Below are 22391 nucleotides of genomic sequence, written 5' to 3' on the forward strand. Positions count from 1 at the left end.
GAAGGTCCTTCCTTACTTCTTCTCGGACAACAGCAGGAAGTCCAGCTCTCCTCTTCTTGGCGTACTGACGGCACTGAGGAACGGCACTGAGGAACGGTTCCTTCTCAAAACCGAAGGTCCTTCCTCACTTCTTCTCGGACAACAGCAGGAAGTCCAGCTCTCCTCTTCTTGGCGGAAGCACGCGAAGCGCACGAGAATGACGACCAAACTCCAGCCAATTAAATGGAGACACCTCAGCACAGCAACCACCATCCTCAGCAAACCCATTCGCTCTTTTACTATATAGGTAGATAAAACGGCGATCAGATGATCTGTCAGTTTCGATTAATCATCACATTTCGTCTTTTCCAAATACTCTTATGATCGAACATTTCTCACTAAATACTGATTCAAGCCCTCTTTTTTACTATTCCCTTTTTTTAGTTGCCTAGTGTAAAAGTTAGTACGTTTTTGGATCAATGGCTGAAACTCATATACAAGTAGCGGACGTCCCAGAGGAGGAATCACATTCACGGCAGCTGCAAGACCAGACTCCCCTGCTCAAGGTAGAACAAACTCACCAATCCCAAAATCAAGAAACTACGGAAGAAGATCAAGAGGCCTACACTCCTCTTGACAAGACCCTTAAAACATTAGACTCGTTCCTTACTCTTCTGGGCTTCAAACAAAATTCAATCTTGAGTGTCGGGCTGTCTTGGATGGTTTTCCTTCTCATTGGTTTTTTCCTTCCGGTGGTTATTCTTCAACTTTCCAATTGTCCCGGTTGTGAGAAGGGCCAAATTAAAAGTTTTGAGCTGGATATTGTGGCTTCTCAGGCTAGTTTGGCAGCTGCCTCTCTTATTTGTGTGTCCCACAATTTGCGCAAGTATGGCATTAGGAAGTTTCTATTTGTTGATAGGTATACTGGTCATGTGGAGAGGTTCAGTGACCAATATATTCAGAAGATCTCTGTGAGTATCTTTCTAATTGGACTTTGTAAATTGCACGATATGCAGGGTGGTTATGGTTCTGATCTTTCTGTTGTGTTCTTTATATGCTGCTTGTGTTTCTACAAGAAAGATAACAATGCATCCAAAATAAAGAGTAGTAGATGAGCTATTAAGCTGGTTCATAACTTGAAAAAAAAAAAAGAGTCAATCTTTTAAATTAATTGCTTTATATCAAGGAATAAGTTGCAGAAGTTTGCTGAGTAAATTTTGGTGAACATATTTAGACAATTAGCATTAATATCTGATATTCAGAAGTTTACTTTCTGCCGTCCGCTTATATTCTTGGGATCAATGGCAAAGAATCTTTCCGTGCAAATGGAAGTGTTTGGCTTGGAATGGAAAAAGGTTTAAGTTTCTATTGTACGTATTATTTGGTTTCTTTGAAACACACTACGACTGATGTTTTAAAAGAGTGGATGCTTCTTCTACTATATCATTGGGAATTATCCCAGCATATACTGGTGTGTCCGTTTCCTTCACGAGTTTTGCTTCAATATATTGCTTCTCTTGATATATTTGGTCGCTCTAAGTTTTTCTATTTTGGACTTGAGTAGTCTTTTACCTCTGAACAATTGATCTATGTAAAACTTTCGATATTTGGCACGTGTTGTAATACGACTGCCACAGTATAGGACTCATGGGGGTATCTCTATCTGCAGGAATCTGTCCGGTTGCTGGTGTTATGGGTACTGCCATGTTTCATTCTTAAGACTGCTCGTGAAGTCATCCGCATGTTATACGTGCATCATGAATTATGGTGGCAAACTGTCGTTATTTTACTAGCATTTGTTTTATCCTCAACCTATGTGACTATAATCTTTCTATCCTCCTGCATATTGTTCTATCTGGTCTGCAATTTACAGATTATACACTTCGATGACTATGGGAAGCTCTTGGAAAGGCAATCTGATGTTTTAATATTAATAAAAGAGCATATTCGTCTGCGGCATTATCTATCAAAAATAAGCCACAGATTTAGAATCTATCTTATTCTGGTGTTCTTGATTGTCACTGTAAGCCAGTTTGTGACTCTATTCCAAACTACTGGGTATACTGGAATCATCTCATTCATTAATGGAGGTGATTTTGCTGTAAGTTTGGACCTCATCATCACCCGCAATTGCTGTTTTGTTTATTGTCTCAATTGTTTGTCCATGGATTTGAATGCCGGACGGAAGTTCTCTAGAATAAAATTGGAACCCTTGGTAAAATTAAGAATTGCTGATTGATATCATTAGAACAAATTGGTGTGCTTAATTTCCTGAAACAGAGATTTGGACTCCGTTGCCAATATTTGCAGGTTTAAAGTCTATGTAGATATTCATAGACTACTATTCTCTATGCTTTGTCAGCAGCACATCTCAGCTTTTTCCTCTATGTGCACCTCTCCTGTTCTATTGTTGTGTAGTTGAGAGTATGACACGCTGACAATTTAAGGTTAAGTTCTTTTCTCTGGTTATTAGGTCTCTTCCATCGTCCAAGTAGCTGGAATAACTCTTTGCTTGAACGCAGCTGCAAAAATATCCCACAGAGCCCAAGGAATTGGATCGCTAGCTAGTCAGTGGCATGCTTTAAGGACATGCACTCCTACTGATGCATCTCAATTCAGGATTGCTAGCAGCACTGGAAGCCTGGAGGTGGATCATATGATAGGTTCTCTCTACACAAGCTACTCAGAAAGTGATTTGGAGTCTTTGGAATTTGTCCCGACCAGTCAAAGTACACCACTCTCTTCTTATGCATCTTCATACCACAAGAGGCAAGCCCTAGGTACGCGGATCAAATCCTGTTTTTTTGTTTTATTTATTCTATATCACCTTCCTCTGAGGTCTGTGGAGATATGGCCTTAGTCAGCTCAATATACCTTAAGTTAGCTCTTTCTTTTAATTAAGCTGCCTTTCTAGAGCTTGTTTATATGACATAGAAATCTGCTGAGGATGAAAAGAATCGTTCATTGGACAGAATGTCATATAATCCAGACTGTATTAATATTCTATTCTCAGTATATAGACCGGATGCCCAAATGGATGAATTTTACGTCATTTTTCTGACTCCATTATAAAGGCTTTTCCCTAGTATGAAGAATACGAGTAAATAAGTCGAGTAATAGCAGAATTACATTTTCTTAATCAATATGCCAAGAGTTGTGAAAGGGCATTTCGTTGTAGTATATGCTTCAGACAAGAAAGGGAATCTGATTATGAGTATGTTATCCGAAACTAAGAGAGAATTATCGTGAAAATACAACAGAGTTCTAGTTACTTTGGGAAGTCAAAGATACAAGTTGAATCGATTCTCTCTTTCTACCATTGCTGTTTGTTCGCCTCTTGCTCTGGAAGGGATTCATGTCTTCAATTTGTTTTCTTTTTAAAGAATGAAAACACAAGACAAATAAGCAGCAAAAAGACAGATTCTAAGTGCTTTGCGCTTGGCAATTGCTGTTCATTAAAAAACTAAGAATGACTTCTCCTACCAAACAATAATATACCCTCAACACAGGCAAACCACCGCACGCGCACACAACTTTGAAGTGGTAGAATATGTAACACTGCAGTTTCTTTCAGTGCAACCACAAACTTTTCCTTCTTTGTACCCAGGCTCTTTCCTCTTGCTTGATCATCGAGTGTGTCTACGCTGTTTCTTTGCTTGAGCCTCTTTCTAACTGGCATCTTAATCCTGAATTGTCACGTACGCTCATAATTTTTGATTCTACAATGGCTATACAGTGACATATTTGCAGTCCAACCCCGGGGGAATTACGGTTTTTGGATGGACGGTTGATAGGGGACTGATCAACACCATTTTCTTCATTCAACTGTCGCTCGTGCTCTTTGTGCTTGGAAAGACCGTAGTTTTCACTTCACAGTAATCATCACCTGCCACGGCAAAGTGGCACATCAAAATCGTAATTGCGATCCAAAGTCGTCGGCCACCGTCCCTGGGGCAGCACCTATGTCACGTTTTGCTACAGGCATGCAAAGAGCATCGCAGGGTGCCCATCACACAAAGGAAATTTGCAATTTGACGGGCTCCGTTCATCATTTGCAATTTGTTCTTCACTGTCGCTTCTTTGGTTAAGATTACATGTAAATCATTATAGTAAAAGACATTGGAAAAGGACCCCCAAAAAAAATATAATAATAATAATAATAATAATAACAGGATAGTTATGAAGTGTCATTGACTTCGACTTGTACTATAATAGAAAACATAAACCAGTACGTATGGTTGGCTATTTGGAACAGCATTTTTTCGGGAAATTCTTTTACCTTTTATGACAGATTTAATATTAACCGTATTCATAAATGGGACACAGCATACAATCCTTGAATTGAAGAGCTATCTTCTCAGATGAAGATGCTCATGTTCAAGCAACAATCTCTCTCTGATGAGGGTGCTTAAGCGACAGTGCTGGTCTCGCTCCATCACCTTCCACAAAATTCAACATGATAATCTGTCAACGTCTAGAAGGCAAACCCGGGGACAGGAAATACAAGCTAGGCTTCAACGACACCTGTAATTCTACAGCACATGCAGGCCAACGATGGTCAAGCAGTTGAACACAAACCCCACGCGTAGAGTCTAGATTCAGATAATGCCGCCTCTGCTACCTCGTGATCTTCCAAATATCCAACAACACACTAATTATTTCAACTACCCTACGTTGCCATAAATTAATTCATACAAAAAATTTACCATATATAGGCCACTAGAAGCTAGAAATACTAAACGTCAGGTAGGTAAAAATACGCAAAGGAAAAATCCATTCAGCAGATCTCACGTTGCACCAAACAATAAAAAGCCCAAGAAGCTCCAGATTTTTCTAGTAAAAATCCTTGCATCCTTGCACTAACACTTGCATGATGAACAGCAGAATTACAAGAATAGGATCAAAGATACACAAGGAAAGAAGCTGCCTATAAAGTCCAACGAAGACAAACTTAACGATGGTAAACGGTTCCTCAACATCATCAAGAATCTCTCTCACCCATATCCTGCACTGCATTCATTATTGAACCTACACTGATCAACCTTTGCATTCAATCTCTTTTAGTTACTTTTTTCCAACTATGAAAATTACCTTGAAACACTTTTGAGAAGCAAAAGCTAAGAGAACCAAAAGTATCCAAAACCAGAAGCAAGCACATCTATGATAATAAGTTCTCTCCTCGCTGCATCTATGAAAAACAATGAGACAAGGAATTTTACCACACATAACACATAAAAATGCAGTTTATAAACTAGAAGTTGACACCTCAGGATACGCTCCTTGTGACAGACAACCAGCGTCGCACTACAACTTTCTAATGATCCAAGTATTCATCTCTTCTTCCCAGCTAATGACGTTATCCATACCTTCCACTGTTAAAATATAGCACCCCCAAGTTGGTAGCGGCTCTAACTCAATACTGCCCCTTCACTCTTAAAATACTAAGCACCCCCAAGTTGTCAGCAGGCTCTAAGTCAAGACTGTCTCAGTTCATAAGAAGAATAGCACCTTAAATCCACCAGTCATCCTACAAGGCAAATAACAAGACCCACTTATAATTTATAAGACTTGAGGAAGACCTTTTGATGGAAAACATAAGGACAATGCAGTAGCACAAAATTGGAGCATTGGTCACATTATGATCTGTTGAACTAATAGGCAAACAATATCAGGCATAAATAGTGGAATACTAGAGAGAGACACAATCACGTCATACCTAAGAACAAATCATTGGTGATTAAACTCCAGAACCATATGTCAAGAATTCAAAACTACAGGTTATAGAAGTAAAAAGATCCCAGTATGACACTTGAAAATGATTGGATGTAAATGTGCTAGCCATTTAGTTTGCCCACACACATTCTCATCAACCTTAACTGTACATTCTTCTAATCTCAACAGGCGTACCAAAACATTAAGCTAGTAGCCAGTCAAAACAAACATATCATGAACCAATCAGTAGGTAAACCTCCCAGCATCTGTAACATCTTAGCAACAAACAGTTGGATTCTGTATCATCACTTGAATTATAAAAAGAAACCCCAACCAATCCACAATATGCAAACACAGCTAACCATTTCTTGCACAGAATTCTAGATGAATGGCAATTCATAAAACCTGGATGCAAAACTCAATTTTGAAAATTCAAAGCCAGAGAGCAAAACTTAAGGTATCTCAACTCTATGTTACAGAATTTTTCCTGAAAACAAAAAATAGGTTCAAATATTAAAGAATCTTCAAAAAGTTCTATGGTGCTCATTATATGTCAAATACATAATGCCATACACAGCACGATAGTTTTAAAAAAATTAAGCAGCTACAAATATTAGGGTAAAAAAGACTACAAATATTAGAGTAAATAAAGGCTGCAAGGTACCTCCACAGAGCTTTGAAGAAGAGAAAAAGAATATCTGAAGAATGGAAAAATAATTTGAAAATCTATATGCCAGGTTGTACAGGTAAACTCCCCCAACCTGCCTGCCTTGATACTGCAGTAACATTTGCAGATGAATGTCAAATAAGTCCAAAGATGAAGACGTTAAAGGCTCATTATCACCATAAAGCTCAAAAAAAATTGAAAAAATAAAATTAAAAATAAAACTCATCTGGGTTGTACAATTAAAACACACGGTAAACACCTACATTCCCAGAAATATGGCAACTAGCACATATAAATAAAAAAAAACACAGTAAAACATCTTGGTTGTACAATTAAAATACACAGTAAACACCTACATTCCCAGAAATATGGCAACTAGCACATATAAATTAAAAAAAAAAAAACCACTTTGTCACAAAATTCTTGATACAATGAGCTGCCCATCCATAGTAGAGCCATGAATAGTAAAATCTAGTTACAACCCAAGTTGCTCTTCTTCTGCCTTGGTATCAAGGATAAACGTGGGATTACAACAGTATTTCAAGAAAAACATCTTCTCTAGGTGGCCACACAGCATAAAAGCCACACGTTTATCAAAGTAACGCTTGTTGGCATGTTTGTGATTTGAAGTCTCAAGGGAAGGAACATAGATGAAGGTCTATGCCAATATTAACATAAACAAAAATCTATTAGCTTCTTCCTAATTATAAACAATTCGCAATTCACAAGAATGACCTAGGCAACTCAATTAGCTGGAAACTGAAGTTTCTGCATGCATCACATCCAACGGTCTCTAAATATCCTTTCAAATAAAAAACATAAAATGAAAAATACGAAAAGAATAGAACAAAATCCCGCTAAGAAACACCAAAATTACACGTAGTAGCACTATGAGAATAACGTCTTCACATTTACACTTGCTGTATCAAATGCCAAACCATTTAGAATCTAAAATTGCATCTCCTCAGATAATATCATTATAAACGAAAATTAAACACATCCATAAAACAAATTAAACTTAATTACTAGAACCTTCAAATGGGAATGGTGCAATTTTCTTCAATGAAAATGGCATAATTAATAGACAACTGATCCTCCGATTATACTATGTCAGGTTATGTAGCTGAGAGCTCCAGATTGGAAAGATGAGATATGGCACTTTCTCACAGGATTACCAGAGAAAGCATGTAATTCTAAGAGGCTAGCATGTGGCCTAACATAACAATGGCACAAAGGACATCCCATATCGACAGAGAGCAAATTTCTGATCCTTCATTACACCCATGTATTCAGACTTAACATTACCTCCAAAGCGCAATACTTTCTGTCATTTCTTCGTCAATCAAAAGCTAAGAAAGCCTGCTCCGCGTTACACCAGTGTCTCTTGCAAAGACCAGGATGAAAATTAAAATTGATAAAACAAAGAACAAAGATTAAGAATAAACACTATATCGTTCTGAAATTCAAAACAAATTTCATGAAAATTGTTACAATGTATCAACAGAAAATATGTTACATACACAAGTTTCAACTGAAACTGTTTCTTAATAAGAAAGGCACTATGCCACACCTTGGCATGCAAGCAGTGTCAAAGAAGGAATTTTCATTACACCAGAGCTCCCCACCACATCTGATTCAAAAGCTTAGACAAAGAATTGATTCTCCATCTACTTCATCAAGGGTGCCTGCTAAAAAACAGCACGAATGATCTTCTGACAATAACTTCCTCTCAATACATCCTCACCTCAACCACATCAATCACGAGAACAGAACTGAAGCATAAATTGAACTTCAAGGCACTAATGACTTCCCTTAACCAAACAAACCACTAGTTCCTAGTTCCCCTTGTTGCAACTCCTTCCTGCGCTGCTCTTCCAAGGGATCTGGGCTCTTCATGGCTCTTCGCAAACGTCTACAAAGAAGCAATAAAACATTAATTCATTAATCCAACAAATGAACAAATTAAGTAACAAACAGAGGACGGCTAAAGTACCTGTCTTGAGCATGCTGAGCAGGAAAAGTAGGCATAAATTCTTTCGACTTGGGTAGAGGAACTTCAGAAAACCAAGGATGGCTGAGAGCATCCTCAGCAGTTATTCGCTGTCCAAAGACAAGAATCAGAAATAACGTCTTCCAAACTTTAAATAGTTACAATCATGATCTACAAACAGTATCACACCTTACAATGACATACCTTCTCAGGGTCGTAAGTCAGAAGCCTGTTCAATAAGTCAAATCCAGCATCAGAGAGTACCGGCGATCCTCTGAAGGATGTAGCTGGAAATTTGGAACGCAGTTGATTATACCTGAAATGAACAAAGCACCAGTTAATAGAAACATGACATTTATTTGGGAACTGAAACTGTCACCAACGAAGGCCAGAAAGCCAGACCAGAATCACCCAAAGCTGGAAGCCTGGGAAAACAGTAGGAAACATGAAAACCATAAATTATACAGTCGATTTGCATCGAACTATGATAAACACGAAATAGATACTTACTGATGCTTGACAAAGTTAACCCTGACCCCAGGAAGCTTTGAAAACCCAGGCCAGATTGTGTCATTAGGCGTACCAAGGATTTTGAATATCTGCAAAACAAAATGACAATGATCTTTAAGGCCACAGAAAAGAAAATTAGCTTGGAATCCATACAAAAATCTACAGTAACATTACAGATGAAAGTTGTCAAAATGTTAACCTTGTCAAGTTGATCAACTTCTGTTTTCCCATTGAATAGTGGCTGCTTCGCTAACAGCTCGGCCATAATACAACCCAAGGACCACATGTCAATCGCTGTAGAGTACTGCTTAGCTCCTAGAAGCAGTTCAGGCGCCCTTGAAAAACATTAAATATTCTGTCATTCGGTCGTTTATTTTTATTTTCCAAAATTAGCAAAAATAAAATACACAATCACAAGACCTACAAATGAAAAGGAAAGAGACACATATTCCAGCTAGCTGCTCAAGTTTCAAATTTTTCTTGGTCTAATATCAAGATAGTGCCACATAGAAAACGAAAATTTGGCCACCTAAGAGCAAGATGCTACAACATACAATTCTGTTGCACCAGAAAAAATAACAAAATGCAGTTTCTAAAGTAGAGATTATCATTGGCGCATTCTGGGTAACCAAACTAAATTGACATGACTTTACATTCACAGAAGAAACAACATTAACAGTAAAAAAAAAATCGCAGTAAGGCCCAGGTGATCACTCTAGATTCTTGTAATAGAAAGGCACTAGCATAGGATTTGCAATTAAAGCACTCAATACTATTTTGACAAAAACCAAATAATACATCAAAAATGAACCAGGTAAAAGATTTTAATTATCTCAACTAAAAAAGACAATAGTGCATAAAACTACGCTCACCTGTACCACAAAGTAACCACCAAGTGAGTATATGGTTTCAAAGGGCTTCCATATTGACGTGCTAGTCCAAAGTCACAGATCTTCAACTCACCACAATTATTTAAAAGTATATTTGATGTCTTTAAATCTCTGTGCAAAACCCAGTTATCGTGAAGATACTTAACACCCTCAAAAAGCTGAAGCATGAGGCACTTAACTTCACTCTGGCTAAACGGTTGTTTCATTGTCTCCATTAACCCCTTCAGATCATGTTCCATGTACTCCATTACCATAAAAATGCTGTCCAAACTGCTCCCTACAACTACTTCCTTGACATCTACAATTGATGGGTGATGAAAAGAAAGAAGAATGTTTATTTCCCTCAAAGAGGTCAAAGGGAACCCTTCTCTTTCTTTATCCATCTTGACCTTCTTCAGAGCAACTATTTCTCCTGTTCTCTTATCCCTAGCTCTATAAACTACACCATATGTGCCTTCATCTATTTTGTTCAGCCTCTCGAACTCATCAACACTTCTACAACCCTGAAGCATGTTCACGGCCCTTGGTGGAGGAACTGCATGTTCTGGTGTCCCGTGGGAGTTGTGTTCATCATCAGAACCAGTATCCGCATTGCTACCACTGGTTCCACCATAACTGCGATCTTCATCAACCTCCATGTACTCATTCCTGTCCAATTCATCAGGATCACTATCTCCACTAAAGGATCTAACGCGTTCATCAGAAGACCTGACCCTATTTCCCACTGAACCTTCTCTCCTCAGTTCCCCGAGCTCTGGGGTTACCGATTTCCTCTGTCCCCTTGTGTCAGTAGATTCATTAACAGATTTCTTCTTCTTCTTCAATTTAACCATCTCCTCATCATCAGAAATTTCACCTTCATCAGCTGATGATTCAGCCTCATTTGCCCAGCGAGAGGATTTTATATTACGTGCTGGCATATAGTAATCATCATCTACTGTCACTGCTCCCTCATTTTTACCCCAGTGAGCTTCCTCTTCCTCTGCCTCAGGAGCTGAAGGAGATAAACCAATTGGAGAGTCAGAAGCAACATTTATTTGAGAAGTGAGGTCCTCAGTAACCTTTTTCGGTGACAGCCCAGAATTCTGAACCACTATATCTTTACTAGGTGAAATATGTTGACGACTATCAGGGTTGCGATCAGGTGACATGGTGCCAGAAGTAGGCGTGGGTAGCTGAGGGGGAAGAGCAGCTGCTGCTGGGGAAGTCCTCGCCTTAACAATTCTAGTCACTCTTTTGCCATCTCCATCTCTATCCCAAATGATGGGTGAAAATTTTCTCTTTCCATTTTCTGACTTCTTAAGCTCACCACCATCCTTCTTATGCGCTTCAGAATCAATAGCCCCATCAGACCCACTTTCACTGGACAATTCCCCAGGTTCTCTGTCCACGGGCCTCATGCAAAAACCATACCTCTTCGGCCCCAGACCAGCACTACCACCACCACTACTGCCCGAGTCACTCCTACTTGAGGCAGACCGATACCCACCATTAGTGAACTCCCTCTCCTTAATATCCTTCTGCCTAACTCTACCCCTATCTCGACCATCATGATTTTGAGCCCTATTCCCCCTATCATAGTCCCCCACACCATTCCTCATCCGATCATAATCACCTTTTGAATAGCCAATTTCCCTCCTGGCTACCTCAAAGTCAGACTCACGATCCCTGAACTCATTGTCCCTATAACCCCCATGTCTTCCAGCCGCCATAAATCTATAACCGAGTTTATCCCTTTGATACAGCCAAAAAAATTCAATTCACCTGCTAAACTCGCCTAAACCGGGGTTTAAGAGAAAACCCTAAGCCTAATTTCACCAAATTTCATCAAAACAAACAGAAGACCTCCTTCCCCAATTTCCCCTAATTCTACCCCACAAGATTTCAATTTATAAAGCGAGACAATCAAAGTACAGATCTTGATACGAGAAACAAGTTCAAAGCCGAAAGTAAATCGCGTAGGGCCAACAATTATTTTTTTCTTCAATCTTTGTTAATAAACTAGAAATAAAAGCCCGAAATCGAACAATAGCTGACGATAGAAAACCCTAGAAATTAATATGATATACTCCCTCCCGACAATTATTGAGATTCGAAGGCCTTACCAACGAACCGAGTCCGATGGATTCAATCGGATTGGAGAGAGACAGAAAGAGATTAATGAATAGCAGCGGCTACGAGCGAGGATGCTTCTAGAGAGAGAAAGCGTAATAATGGTTCTATCGCAGGTTCGCAGAAACGAAGGCGAAGCCGACTTCGCTACCGCGGACGAAAGAGGTCTATTTTAGTGCTATCGTGAGCGTTAAAATTATGTGGATGCCTTCGAAATTCTTGCTATTTTTTTAATGAATATAAAATTGCTCAATAAGCCCCTCAAGTTTTTTCTTACTTCATTTTTCTGCCCCAGTAAAGGCGCGGAGCATGGGCCCTCTAAAGATAGCTCATCAAGTACGGATTGGGCTGAGCCCGACTTAGGCCCAGCACGAACCCACGGATGGAATTGGTATTGACATTGAAACTTTTAGCTGACAGTGCCTCTAAGTATTGTAACCCGTTCGAATGCACTAGTTTTCTTGATTAATTGCGAAACTAGGCAAGTGTGAATAATTTATGAAAAAGTATAAAACTAATGTTAATTTTTATTTTTAAAAATTATTATTTGCTAAGTGCCCAATTACCAATTTTTAAGAACTTTTATACATATATGTACTAGAATGCAATGATTTTCATTAAATACTTCAAGCTATGCCAAGAGATTGATGGATATATTTCGAGATAATTATTAATTTTTACAATGATTGTAAAACTAGGATTACATATTTTTATTAAGCTAAATACAAAAGATGAAACAAATCATTTTATCATGAATATGTATTCAGTCTCCAACAACATCAATGAATTTACCGTTATAAAAATAAAAATTCGCTACGTAAAGTTATTCCATATGAATAAAAAGATAATATCAATATTTATTAAAGAAAATAAAAGTTGTTAGATTAGAAAGAGAACCACAGTAAAAAAATAATTTTAATTTATCAAATAAGATAAAAGTTGTTAGAAGAGAGAAATAATAATAATAATAATAATAATACATCGAATAGAAGTGGTTCAATTGCCAAGCTTTACTTTTATTAAATTTCACCGTTCAATTATTATATTATTATTTTAACTATTTTATTATAGTTAATTTTATTATTGTTGTAATTATTATTATTATGAGAACTATTGTCAATTTTGTTATTTAACATTTGTATTTTTATTCTAGCGGAACAACACGAACCAAGCGTCACCAGTCTCGTTATTCCTGAGTTTGCACAAACCTAAAGTGAGGCAAGGGGTGCTAATAAAACAGCATATGCACTTAAAAATTTCACATCGATCCGGTACCAATTCGAAACGGGGCTGATTGTTTTGGCTGTTGTATCAGTGATATGAATTCATTTACTCGCTCAATTGGTGTCCAGTTTGGTGAGCATGGGAAACGAGACGCTGTATATTGTATGCAAATTGCAAAGCATAAATTTGAAAGAACTTATACGCCGAAGTAATTTTTTCCTCTTATCCTCTCACAGGGCAGTTCGTTTGGTCACGGTTGCTTCCTTAAGGCCGTTGTCCAGCCACCCGCAAGGGTTCGAGTCCCGTAGTTAACGTGTTCGGGGGATGGGGCCTCTCCTCTCGGGCCGGAGTGGGATTAGTCGGGCCCCGTAACGATTGACCCGGACACCCACTCCGTAAAGAAAAAAAAAAAAAAAAGCATCCAGTTAGTTTGGAATTATGCACTGCCAAACAAAAACCACACAGTACTTCCTGTAGCAAAATTCCTGTAGCAAAAATCTGATCAATGAAATATCAATTATCTCAGGCGCAAAATGAGCTTCGATACAAAGAAACAGCTAATTATGTGAACAAATGGAAGTCTTTTCGCTAAATGAAACCATTAGTCTTGAACCCTTGCTGGAACAAGGTCATTAACTTGCCACACAAATTTCAGGCGCAGTAGGATCATATTGATGGCCACAAATAGCAGAAGGTAACATTGTTCAGCGGCCAAGAGAGTTGGTAATCAAATCTATGGCTTCTGTGCTTAAAATGGACGAACGTAGCAAGGCCTTAAGAAACGCAACGTCGAGCGGGCTGCATTTTGCAACTTTCTACCAGCAGAAGGAAGGCAGCTTGAAAGAGAAGGAAGAAGGCATATGGCCAGTTCTCCTTATGTAATCTGCCTTTTCAGAAGTCTTCACAGCTTTCTCATTTAGCTTGGATTCTGCATTTGCTCGCTTTTCCTCTGCTATTCTTTTAGTTGCAGCGAGTTTGTTCGTGTACTTCTCTTGTGCTCGAGACTTCAGTCGTTCAGCCTTCACCTACAAATTTGATAATTGAATATACGAACTACCGTATTTGTCTAAGAAAGACAAATCTGTTTTAAGAGTTTCGAACTAGTAACAAACAAGAACATGGCAATATAGTGTAGGCGAGGGGGTAGTACCTCCATCCTTCGCATTTCCATCTCAGCTCTCCTTTTCTCGTGATTTTCCCAAGCTTGTATCTTCACCTCTTCGCGCTTATACCTGCACAACCATACTATCAAAGCTATGCAATGCCATCTCATCGAGGAAAATAGCAGTTCTGTGGTGCATAACTATTACGAAGCTGCTTATTTATATTACCTTGCCAAGTACTTGGCTCGTTCAGCCTCATCCCAAGCCATTGCCCTGGTTTCCAGAGGATTTAGCCTTTGAGGTTGATCTGAACGGCTTTCACTCATATTTGCAGCATTCAGTTCTTCTCCTTCTCGCGCAAATCGGCTTGTTGATGATCCATTGCCCCTGCCAGCCTCTCCCCTGTGCTCAGCAGATGTTATACCTGTCGGAGTCTGACCATCTTCAGAAATCTGGAATCCATTTTGATACCTTAATGGGGTTGAGGATCCTGAGGTTATTGGGCTTCTAGCTGCTGGAGTTGTGGATTTAAGAGGGGTGGCTGTTCTTGAAGGCTCTTGGCTTGCGGCAGGAGTCATTTCTGTTCCCATATCCCTCACACATATTGATCGAACAACCGAAACGGATCCAGTTGATGGCTTATTGATTCTCCAGACCGATTCATCACAGTCCATATCCTTTGTTTCTACTTCATAGTGGACACTACTTGGAATACCAGGAAAAGCATTTCCTCCTTGATCCTCGCTGCTCAGGTACTCCTCCTTTGGTACTGGAGCTATCAATCTTCTGTCGTCAGCATTTGAATTGCGGGGGGTGGACTTTGACTGGTTTTTCTCTCCACCTCTTGAAAGATGATTACCCAGCCACTTTTGTGCATCGTCCCATTTCAGAGGAGTCGGCTTTCCAAAGGCCATTCGATGATGTGAAGAGCGATTTGCACCATTCCCTTTGTGAAACTCAAAACTCATAGTAGCACTGCTCCCAGATAGCTCTTGTGCTCTTCCATAGTTCAAACAGCCTTTATCCTCCATTGACTTCTCCTCTTATTCTTCGCCAAAAACCTTTCTAGCTGAACTTTCCAATCAGCAGAAAGGCGCCATCTTTCCCACGAACAAAAATGCAACTAATCCTTCAATCAAGCCTTTGACTCCTCAGTCGCTGAACAAGACATATTGGTAAGAAGATGAAAAAGAGGCAAAATTGATCAGCCAAAAGGGCACAAACCAAAGAAATCTCGATGAAAAGACAAACTTAGTCGCTGGAAAAAGTGCCAACACAAGAAATGGGAAGAAGGCGCTGTCGCTATTAATTGGCCCAAGATACTTAGATTGATCACTGCTCGACTTATCTGAATACACAGAGGAAATGTGCAGACTGCAGAGAATAAGACCTTGAAAGTATGGATTTTTGAGATTCGCAGAGCTGAGGCTGGGACGAAGGGAAGTTCAGATCCACTCAATAGATATGGTACCAGTTAAAAATAGTTGCACTGCATCTGCTCTGCATTGTTAAAAACAACGGCATATGGGCAGCAACATTTATAAAACATTTTTACCAGTAAAATATTATTGCTGCACATTACATTGAAACAGGTGCACTTTATTGCCTGAATGCAGAGTGGGGCAAACTCATCTTCACAGCTTCACTCACTAGTCACTACAGAATCTAAGGAATAGTCCTGTGACACCCACATAACATAAGTACTACTAGTACGTTTCTAACTTTCTTCTAGCTCAGACCCCATTTACTCACTCCTCTATTTTTCTGTAAGATTAAAAGGTTCTAAGTAGCCTTGTGATTCAAAAAGAAGAGGACCGCTTACTTTGCAAATGCACTGGTGCTTTGTTTAATTGTTTTGGATTTATCTCTTCCGTACTAGGAACTCAGAAAAAGGAAATACTACTTGCCAGCTCGATCGACACTTTTGCCTCGAATTGGATCACCACCCTTTTGTAACGGTTATAGAATGGCTGAGGGAAAAAAAAAACTTTTTTTCCCAAGAAGCCTGGCGAGCATGTGGAAGTTTCAGTGTCAGCTTGGCAAATTGTAAGAATGCTGGCAAATGCCTGAGCTATTCCACATGGCTAGGATGGGCAACAAAATTCGTTGTCTATTTTCAAGAATTTGACAAGCTTAGTTAGTCCGATTGGCAGATAGGATGGATTTTTTTTTTTTTTTTTTTTGGCATTACACGAGGTACTATGGTGTACTACTATAAAGGTGGACCATAGTTTCAGCAGAGGTAGTAATTAACTCAGGAAGGAATAGCTTTCAAGAGGGCCTCCTCAGTCTATTATTATTATGAGTGAGGTGGTGTGCTGTTGAATTCATTCATTATTAATATGTTTGCGTTATGGATTTGTCTGCAAAGACTTGGAAGCCATGTGCTCTGGCATATGCATCCAAGGATCGCATTAATTTCTTGATTTATTCATGTGAAAAACCATTCTACTATGTAATAATATAACGAAAGGACTTGTAACGTAAAAGAGTGAAAATTCTGGCGAGGTGCAGCAGGAGTAAAATTCTGGCGAGTTTCATCAGTCTCTTCGAATTATCCTTAGATCTGAAACAGGTCCTTCCCCTCTCCTCCTCCCCTAATTCAGGATAATTTATCGTATCAGAAAAAAAAAGAGTTAGGAGTTTGTTTGTTTCCGATCGGTATCAGGAGGAGAAGGTGGAGGAGTATTTGGGAAGTCACGATCTGATCTGATGTATTACGTGGATGATCCGATGCGTACGAACATTTTTTTTTTTTTTCTGATTTGGCAGATGAAAATCAAAGCTTAATTATCATCAAAGCTCAATTCTTCGTGCACGCGCCACCAGCGGCAGTAGCAGCAGCGCTAGTCATCAGACCTGCGAGGGAGATTGAGACGCTTCTACTTACTGGTGTAGAAGTAGAACTCGACCAACAACCATACATAAATTTCAGTCTCCATTGCCTTCGAACCGAAAGGAATCCGGACAAACTATGCAATGTCAATAGTCATCTGAACTTTTTGGGACCTGTGTTCCTTTGTAAGTAGCTGATAGATAGATTATTGTGTTAATTTTCTATATACTGTACTGTATTGTCGTGGATTCATGATCAAATGATTTAAATTTAAATTCAAAAAATAAATTTCTGAAAAGATTTCTCGTTGCAACAGATTTTTTTGTATTTTACCGAGGAGGAGTGTCATTTTCTGCCAAACAAGCTTTTCTGATTGCATCACAAATTTATTTTTAAACAAAACCTTTTAGTAATTACCTTTTTGCCTTACAGTTACAGTAAGTACTTATTAGTATTCCAAAAAAAAAAAAAGGTTTAGCTAAGTTTCAATCAAAGCAAATCCAGAGAAATCGGATGGGAACCCCGTATTCGCAACCGCAAGTGAAGCGACGTCGTTAAAACTATTGACATAATAACCCTCAGTGTCCTTTCCCTTGGCCAGTAGTAGTTGGCCTGGCCTCCTCCCAGCGCCACCGGCACAGCGGTGAGGGCTCGCCTTTTGCCGCCATAGTCTGCAGCGGTTTCTTATAGCAATGGGGATTTTAGGCCTGAGTAAGAGGTTTTCTAGACTATCCAAAACTAGTTTAAGTATCCACTCTTCCTACTTCAATCGCTCACGGAAAAGAGCCTTTTCAGAATTGAAGCAAAAAATCACTGAAGACGACTCTATCTTGCCTGTCTTGATCGTAGGTGCAGGCCCAGTTGGACTTGTCCTCTCTATGCTTCTTACCAAGCTTGGTATAATTCACAGTTTTCTGAACAAAGTTCATTATTTTCCTTTTTAACAAACCTGATGGTTTTTCAGGCTAATATTTGAAAATATTGCTGAATTAGTGCAAGGTTTTATGGTGTTTGTTTAGGGGTCAAATGTGCAATACTGGAGAAAAGTACGACTTTTTCGAGGCACCCACAGGCTCATTTCATTAACAATCGCTCTATGGAGGTGATGCCAACGGAAAGTTGTTTTTTTCCCCTCTTTTTCTCTTTTTCACTAAGTGTGTGTGTGTGTGTGTGTGTGTGTGTGTGTGTTTAATTATGGTGAATGGTTGTTTACTGACGCGCAAATGTTGTATGATAGGTGTTTAGGAAATTAGATGGTTTGGCGGATGAGATTTCGAGTTCACAACCACCTGTGGATTATTGGAGGAAATTTATCTATTGTACTTCACTCACTGGTCCGATACTTGGAACAGTAGACCATATGCAACCTCATGGTAGGATTTTTCTTTGATCTAAGGCCAATGTGGCAACTGAAATCACAGTTTGGCAGATTTTTTTATTTGATAATCTTTATTTAGCTTTTACAAGTGATGGAAAACATTTGCTTTCTTGCCGCTTTTATGTCTAATGTTTCAATTCTTGGCACGTTATTGTCCCTAAAAGAGAATGTAAATCGCATGCAACTGGGGTCCTGCACTTCCTGATGTGCGTATCTTGTAGCTTTTACTTGTTTTGCCTAAATTTTGCCTTTTGGTATCTGCAGATTTTGATCGAACTGTGAGCCCTGTATCTGTAGCTCATTTTTCACAGTACAAACTTCACAGATTACTACTTGAGAAGCTTGTAAATCTTGGTTTTCACATTGTTGACAGCCACGGATCTGATAGGCTTGAGGAAATCCTGATTAGGGAGAAGGAGATATTGATGGGGCATGAATGCGTATCAGTTAGTACTGCTCATCATGGTGTTACTGTCACAGCGTCTTTTCTTAGTGAAGGGAGGCATATGCAGAAAGATATCCGTTGCAATTTCATTGTGGGTACAGATGGTGCAGGAAGTACAGTCAGACAGCTTGTAGGAATAGACATGAAAGGAGAAAGGGACTTGCAAAAGCTAGTTAGTATTCACTTTATAAGCGAAGACCTTGGAAAGTATTTGATGAATGAGAAACCAGGAATGCTATTCTTTATCTTCAATTCGGAAGCCATTGGTGTTCTTGTTGCTCATGATTTGAAGCAAGGAGAGTTTGTTTTGCAGGTGGAGAAAGTTCTGATATATACATATATATTTATATATATATGTATAGCGTTTAATTCCTCTGTTGTATTCTTTGCTCTTGGAAACTTTTGTGGTGTCCAACATATGTAATCTTAATGTCTTGCAGGTACCATTTTATCCCCCCCAACAGAAGCTCAAGGACTTCAGCTCTGAGGTATTATCTTTATTAAATGCATCTTTATTCTGTAGTGGATTCCACTGTGGCACACTCTGGGCTGGGGGCAGTGGGGGTGTGTGGTTGAGCTGTGATTTACCAGGCTATTAATTTAGGTTGTGATTTTTAGGATTTGACAGACTCAATCTACTGCATATATTGGAGTTTCTTGCTGAAATATGGAATAATTATGCTTAAAGTAGTTCTTATTGTACAATAATTGTTGTAGATGTGTGAAAGATTAATCTTCAGATTGGTTGGCCGGGAGCTTGCAGACATACAGGTTAGGGATGTAAAACCATGGGTGATGCATGCTGAAGTTGCTGAAAGATATCTTTCCTGTAACAACAGGATAATTCTTGCTGGTGATGCTGCTCATCGCTTTCCACCAGCTGGTGGTTTTGGTATGTGGTTCAAAACTATATCTTGTTTTTCCTTTTCCAATTTATAGAAGTTTATGGTTGTCGACATGTTATCTTAGCTCTTTGTATTGTTCTGTAAGAACAAGAAAGAGATCACCTTCAGACCCTGTTCTTACTTTTCAGGGATGAATACTGGAGTTCAGGATGCTCACAACCTTGCTTGGAAAATAGCTTCTGTTCTCAATGGCATCACACCGCTTTCATTTCTTTCCACTTATGAGATAGAACGTAGGCAGGTGATTTGGTTATGACTTATTTGCTTAAATCAATGCGCCTACAGTTTTTTATCTCTGGTATTTCCAACATGTGCACAATATTTATTGTCATGTGTAGATTGCCAGATTTAATACGGAGCTTAGTGTTCAAAACTTCAAAGCAGCTATGAATGTTCCTTCTGCACTTGGTCTTGATCCAACTATTGCTAATGCAGGTGAACTAACACAGTTAAGAATATGGGCTCTTATGTGGACTTGTACACAAATCTTTGATGCATTATCATTTGTCTAATTTCTTTGTTCTGGGTTTGCAGTACACCGTGCAGTTAATGATTGGATTGGTACCATTTTACCGGAAGGACTACAGAGGTCAGTTTTGGAGGGAATCTTCAGCATAGGCCGTGCACAGGTTTCAGACTCTCTGTTGAATGAGAAGAATCCTTTGGGATTGTTGAGGCTTGCCAAACTGAGACAGATATTTGACGAAGGAAAGAGTCTTCAACTCCAGTTTCCAGCTGAGGATCTAGGTTTCAGGTAGAATTATGTTGTAGCTGGGCTTGCACTTCACCCATGAGGTTTACAGTATAGTTTAGGCTTTGTATGGATTAAGTGTTTTTGGAGGGTGTTTTAAAAAATTTTTACTGTTGCAATGCATGTAACAAACTTGACATTGTAGATGTGTTTGAGGTTTTTTTTTAATTTAAAATTTTATTGGGATTTTTTTGAAAATTTATTAAAAAAATTTTTCCACAACCACTCACCACCCCCACCCATTGCCCTCTGCCACCACCCTTCCCCCTCCTCGCTCCTCCCCTCCTCCCCACCACAGTGGTGGTTGGTAGCATGTGGAAGAAGAAAGGTGGGAGTTTTTTTTTAAAAATTTTTTTGTGTTGTTTTTAGGTATATTTGAGCTTATGTGTTTTTGGAGTTTGTTACTATAGACTCCACAAACAAAAACAGTTTTGGGAAACAAGGGGAATCCATATGGAGTATTACTTCTTGGAGTCATCTAGAGCATTCTGAGTCCTGATCTACTCCAGAGAATGCTCTTGTTCAAGTGGTTTCAAGTAATACATGTTCTTTGGGAGATTATTGGTGAAAATTTGGGAAACTTGTCATTGGCTAGTTGTTTATATGTTTGTTGGTAATTGAAGGTTTTTTTCGTACCCAAGGAATATACTTTGCACTGACAAGTTAAAGGTTTATTTATTAGGTATCTCAAAGGAGCACTAGTGTCTGATGATGATAGTTCATCAAATGCTCAAGAAGCACCTACTGGAGGCAGGAGGGACTATATCCCCTCAGCAGATCCTGGATCAAGGTTGCCACATATGAGTATGAGACTCTTGTCAGACCTCTCAAGCAAGGTACTAGTTTGATCTTTTCTTCTTATTGCATACATTTGAGCATGCTTATAAGTCTCTGCATCTTTATCTGGGGCCACTGAGGGTTGGAGAATGGTCACCTTGAGAGGGTTGGAGCTGGCTACTGAATGCATAAGTGCCTATCTGTTCTGTAATGGGTCGAGAAAATCAAATCCTCTCTCTCTTTGTTTCTTCTTTTGGAACTAGGGTGGGAGTTTTTGTTTCTACATTCCTTATGTAAATTTAATATGCAGGAAACATTTTCAACCTTGGATCTTGTGTCCCTGGATAAAGTTGAGTTTGTTCTCATAATAGCACCATTAGAAGAATCTTACAATCTTGCTCAAGCTGCATTCAAGGTGGCAAAGGAACATAAAATCTCCATAAGGGTGTGTGTGATATGGCCTGAAAAAACTACAGATGGATCTGGAAAAACTGAGGCTGCATTAGAACCTTGGACTAATTTCATTGAAGTTGCGGAATTAAGAAATCCACCAACTTCTGTTTCATGGTGGGATGTTTGTCAAATGACAGACAGAGGAGCCATTTTAGTGAGGCCCGACGAGCACATTGCATGGCGTACAAAATTCGGAATCACAGCAGATCCTGTTTTGGAGATGGAAAGAATATTTTCCACTATATTTGGAGCTCAACCCAGGCAAACATAATCGAGTTTTTCTTCCTTGTCAGTGGAGTTTCATCACAGGAGGATAGAGCTGCTTCCACAAAATTATAGCAGAACACAGCATTTTCTCATAGCATGCCTATGATTTCATTACTATGCATGTACAACGCCAAAGCTTGATTCCCGAAAATTTCATGGGCTCTTTTATTGTACTCTCCATATTTGGTGCTTAAAGAAGCAGCTTTTATTGATTTTAGAGGTCATGATAGTTTTCTGTTGTTGGCCACACGTGGAATACAGGCTCTTGTTAAAACCATAAAGTGTTTACTCGTCTTAGTATTATGAGAGTTTATATTTTCAAGCAATTTCTTCTCGCATTACCCTAGAATGTATCCGTTCAGAAGCAATAATTGCACCCCAGAATCTATGCT

General features: G+C 39.1%; 4 protein-coding genes across 19 annotated transcripts; 2 read left to right on the forward strand and 2 right to left on the reverse strand.

Annotated features, from left to right (window-relative positions):
* Nucleotides 1–348: 348 nt before the first annotated feature.
* On the forward strand, nt 349–4011 carry LOC113753383. Its single transcript, XM_027297521.1, has 4 exons — nt 349–950; nt 1649–2080; nt 2453–2759; nt 3716–4011. Exons 1-4 carry the CDS (start codon nt 459–461, stop codon nt 3856–3858), a joined length of 1374 nt encoding a protein of 457 aa, XP_027153322.1. The 5' UTR covers nt 349–458; the 3' UTR covers nt 3859–4011.
* Nucleotides 4012–4106: 95 nt separating this feature from the next.
* LOC113753380 (cyclin-dependent kinase G-2) lies at nt 4107–12027 on the reverse strand. 15 transcript variants are annotated; one of them, XR_003465027.1, is made up of 9 exons: nt 9731–12025; nt 9058–9193; nt 8859–8947; nt 8553–8664; nt 8352–8458; nt 7929–8270; nt 7664–7741; nt 5346–5506; nt 4107–4608 (listed from the first exon to the last, which is right to left on the reverse strand). XR_003465027.1 is itself a non-coding variant. In XM_027297519.1 (6 exons), the coding sequence occupies exons 1-6, from the start codon at nt 11458–11460 to the stop codon at nt 8171–8173; spliced, it is 2274 nt and encodes a 757-aa protein (XP_027153320.1). In that variant the 5' UTR covers nt 11461–12025; the 3' UTR covers nt 7792–8170. The 15 variants fall into 15 exon arrangements, 2 of the variants coding, with proteins under 2 accessions (XP_027153320.1, XP_027153321.1); XR_003465025.1 differs by having other exon boundaries at nt 4107–5161; XR_003465024.1 differs by having other exon boundaries at nt 4107–5167.
* A 1844-nt stretch (nt 12028–13871) lies between these two features.
* On the reverse strand, nt 13872–15700 carry LOC113753892 (remorin 1.4). The gene is made up of 3 exons (XM_027298166.1): nt 14416–15700; nt 14235–14316; nt 13872–14109 (listed from the first exon to the last, which is right to left on the reverse strand). Exons 1-3 carry the CDS (start codon nt 15216–15218, stop codon nt 13900–13902), a joined length of 1095 nt encoding a protein of 364 aa, XP_027153967.1. The 5' UTR covers nt 15219–15700; the 3' UTR covers nt 13872–13899.
* Nucleotides 15701–17522: 1822 nt separating this feature from the next.
* Nucleotides 17523–22312, forward strand: LOC113752970 (2,4-dichlorophenol 6-monooxygenase). Of its 2 annotated transcripts, XM_027297043.1 has the most exons (12): nt 17523–17734; nt 17819–17920; nt 18043–18125; nt 18261–18396; nt 18666–19159; nt 19287–19334; nt 19564–19738; nt 19880–19992; nt 20090–20186; nt 20286–20505; nt 21185–21338; nt 21590–22312. In XM_027297043.1, the coding sequence occupies exons 1-12, from the start codon at nt 17716–17718 to the stop codon at nt 22001–22003; spliced, it is 2055 nt and encodes a 684-aa protein (XP_027152844.1). In that variant the 5' UTR covers nt 17523–17715; the 3' UTR covers nt 22004–22312. The 2 variants fall into 2 exon arrangements, with proteins under 2 accessions (XP_027152844.1, XP_027152843.1); XM_027297042.1 differs by having other exon boundaries at nt 17523–17920.
* Nucleotides 22313–22391: the final 79 nt, after the last annotated feature.

Source organism: Coffea eugenioides, chromosome 11 (assembly GCF_003713205.1).
Source record: "Coffea eugenioides isolate CCC68of chromosome 11, Ceug_1.0, whole genome shotgun sequence".
In the NCBI taxonomy this organism is placed as follows: domain Eukaryota; kingdom Viridiplantae; phylum Streptophyta; class Magnoliopsida; order Gentianales; family Rubiaceae; genus Coffea; species Coffea eugenioides.